The 2,087-nt window shown below is 68.0% G+C and overlaps 1 protein-coding gene across 1 annotated transcript in view; it reads right to left on the bottom strand.

The window, feature by feature from the left end:
* The window catches only part of CDC25B (cell division cycle 25B), a 7,072-nt gene extending 4,985 nt beyond the window's left edge, over nt 1-2,087 (bottom strand). The window contains exons 1-3 of the mRNA XM_014936118.1: nt 2,032-2,087; nt 1,734-1,861; nt 973-1,024 (exon numbers count right to left, since the gene is read on the bottom strand). Of these exons, the coding sequence (XP_014791604.1) occupies nt 973-1,024; nt 1,734-1,861; nt 2,032-2,087 (236 nt within the window). The remainder of the gene's footprint in view (nt 1-972; nt 1,025-1,733; nt 1,862-2,031) is intronic.

Below are 2,087 nucleotides of genomic sequence, written 5' to 3'. Positions count from 1 at the left end.
CCCCCCCCCCCCAAGGGAAAGAAGCCCAATGGCCAGGGTTTTCAGCCCCACAAAGGGTTAATGCCCCATCTGGACACTGCAGTTTTCAGACCAGGGACCCCAACCCGGGGCTGGGGGGAGCAGGCAGCACACTGGGGTGGTCTGGGGCACCCCAATGACCTCACTCTGTGCCCAGACAAAGCCGGCAGCAGCGGCGCTCGCTCTCCACCTGTATGTAAATCCGCCCGCGGCAGGGATGCTGGCCGGCAGCCATATGGCCGTGCCGGCGGCACGCCGCGACCGGCACATCCCCTGCAGCTGAATACACCCAGCCCCATGGCTGCCCCGCTCCCACCATCTGCCCCCAGTTACACATTCACCCGGCACATCTGCCACAGCCAGGCTCTGCCAACGGCTGGGTGAAGCCACCGGCACAGCACTGGCATGAGGTGGTGGTGGGGTACGGGGGTATCTCGGGTGCACCTCTCCAGTAAGGGGGGCAGGCAGTGGGTACAGCAGGCAGAGCCCCTCACCCCTGCACAGGGCACCGCTGCAGAGCTTTGCCCTCAGCTGAACGCTGCACCCCCCCATCCCAACAGCACCCCAAGGGTCCCTAGGGAGGCGGGGGGGCTGTTGGGAGCCCAGGGGGGGTGCTCAGCACCCCGGTCCCATTGCACGGCAAGGCGGCGAGCTGGCAGCCAGCCGTCTCTGCCAGCGCAGCCCAGAAGAGGGTTTGGGCCGGCCGCAGCAAGGTAGCACCATGTGGGCTTCCTGCTTGCACCCGCTGCCAGAACCCTGCCTGCATCCCCGCTCTCCCCAGAGCAGGGTGGTTTCTCACCCCCCTAGAAGTAGATTTGGGGAGGGTGGGGTGGTGTGTGTGCACAGCTGGAAGCACAGCATCCCAGCAAGACTGGGAGAGGCTGGGACTGGGGCACTGGAGGCAGGGGAGAGCAAGGTGGGGGGGAGACTTGAGGAGGGGGACGGGGCACTCACACTTCCTCCAGCACCGCGGGGTCCTCCTGCGTGGGGGAGTCCAGCCCCACTCCTGTGGGAACAAGGGGCAGGGGTAGCACCGCGGGGGGAAGAAATTGGGCCCCGCTGGGGACCGAGCCATGCCCTGTCCCAGCACAGCACCAGCACTGCTATTGCAGGGCCCTTCACAGGATGCAGCTGGGCAGAGGAGCCCCCCACATCCCAGCTGTGCTTCCCCACTGCTGCTGGGGAGGGGACTATGGCTGCTGGTACCCACTGTGTGTCACGGGATCCCTCAGAAAGCCCCCCCAAGCACGGCAAAGGGATGGCACTGACCCTGGGAACACCCGTCCTGGCTAGGATATCCCACATCACCCCGACCAGAGACCCTGCTGGGGGGGTCCATGGCCAAGCCCCCAGGGGAGCAGGGCTGGGGGGAGGCTCTTGCCCATCGTCCCCCATAGGGAAGGGATCACAGTCGGAAGCGCCGTGAAGGAAGTTCCAATTTGAAGCCGGGGCGGGCTGGGCGCCTGGCGGGAGTGACTCAGAGCAGGGCCAGGAGCTGGCAGCAGAATGGGGCCCAGCTCCCACGTGCACCCCAAGAAGCCCCCAGCCTCAAATCCCCCTCCCCGCCTCACCAGCCGCACGAAGGGGGCCCTCTGCCCACACCTCCTCCACCCCGCTGCCAGGGGACACCCCCCCAAGCCCCCTCCATGCCACAGCTCCCTCTGCACGGCATCAGTCCCGAGGCGGGGGGGGCTGCAGCGGCGCCCCTCACTCACCCGCATCCGAGGACTCGGAGGAGACCGAGTCCCGGGAGGAGTCCGAGGCCACCGATTCTTGGGACAGGCTGGACCACTGGCTCTGGAAGGACAGCCCGGCGACCTTCCGCTTGGGGGTGTCCCAGTGGCTGCGGGCAGAGCGGGGAAGAGGGTCAGCCCGCGGCACCCCGAGGTGGGCGAGGAAGCAGGGGCTGAAGTGGAGGGGAGGGGGGGTGCCAAACGCCCTATGCCCCCTCCACAGCAGGGTGCTCAGCCCCGCGTGGCTCAGGGCAGCCCCCCCGGTCCCTGCCCCGCTCACCTGCCCAGCCCCGCCAGGTTGTCCATGTCCAGCGCCAGCGTGGTCACCGGCGACAT

This window comes from Calidris pugnax, unplaced genomic scaffold (assembly GCF_001431845.1).
Source record: "Calidris pugnax isolate Ruff unplaced genomic scaffold, ASM143184v1 scaffold14, whole genome shotgun sequence".
Classification (NCBI taxonomy): Eukaryota; Metazoa; Chordata; class Aves; order Charadriiformes; family Scolopacidae; genus Calidris; species Calidris pugnax.
This window is presented reverse-complemented; position numbering and strand designations above follow the sequence as displayed.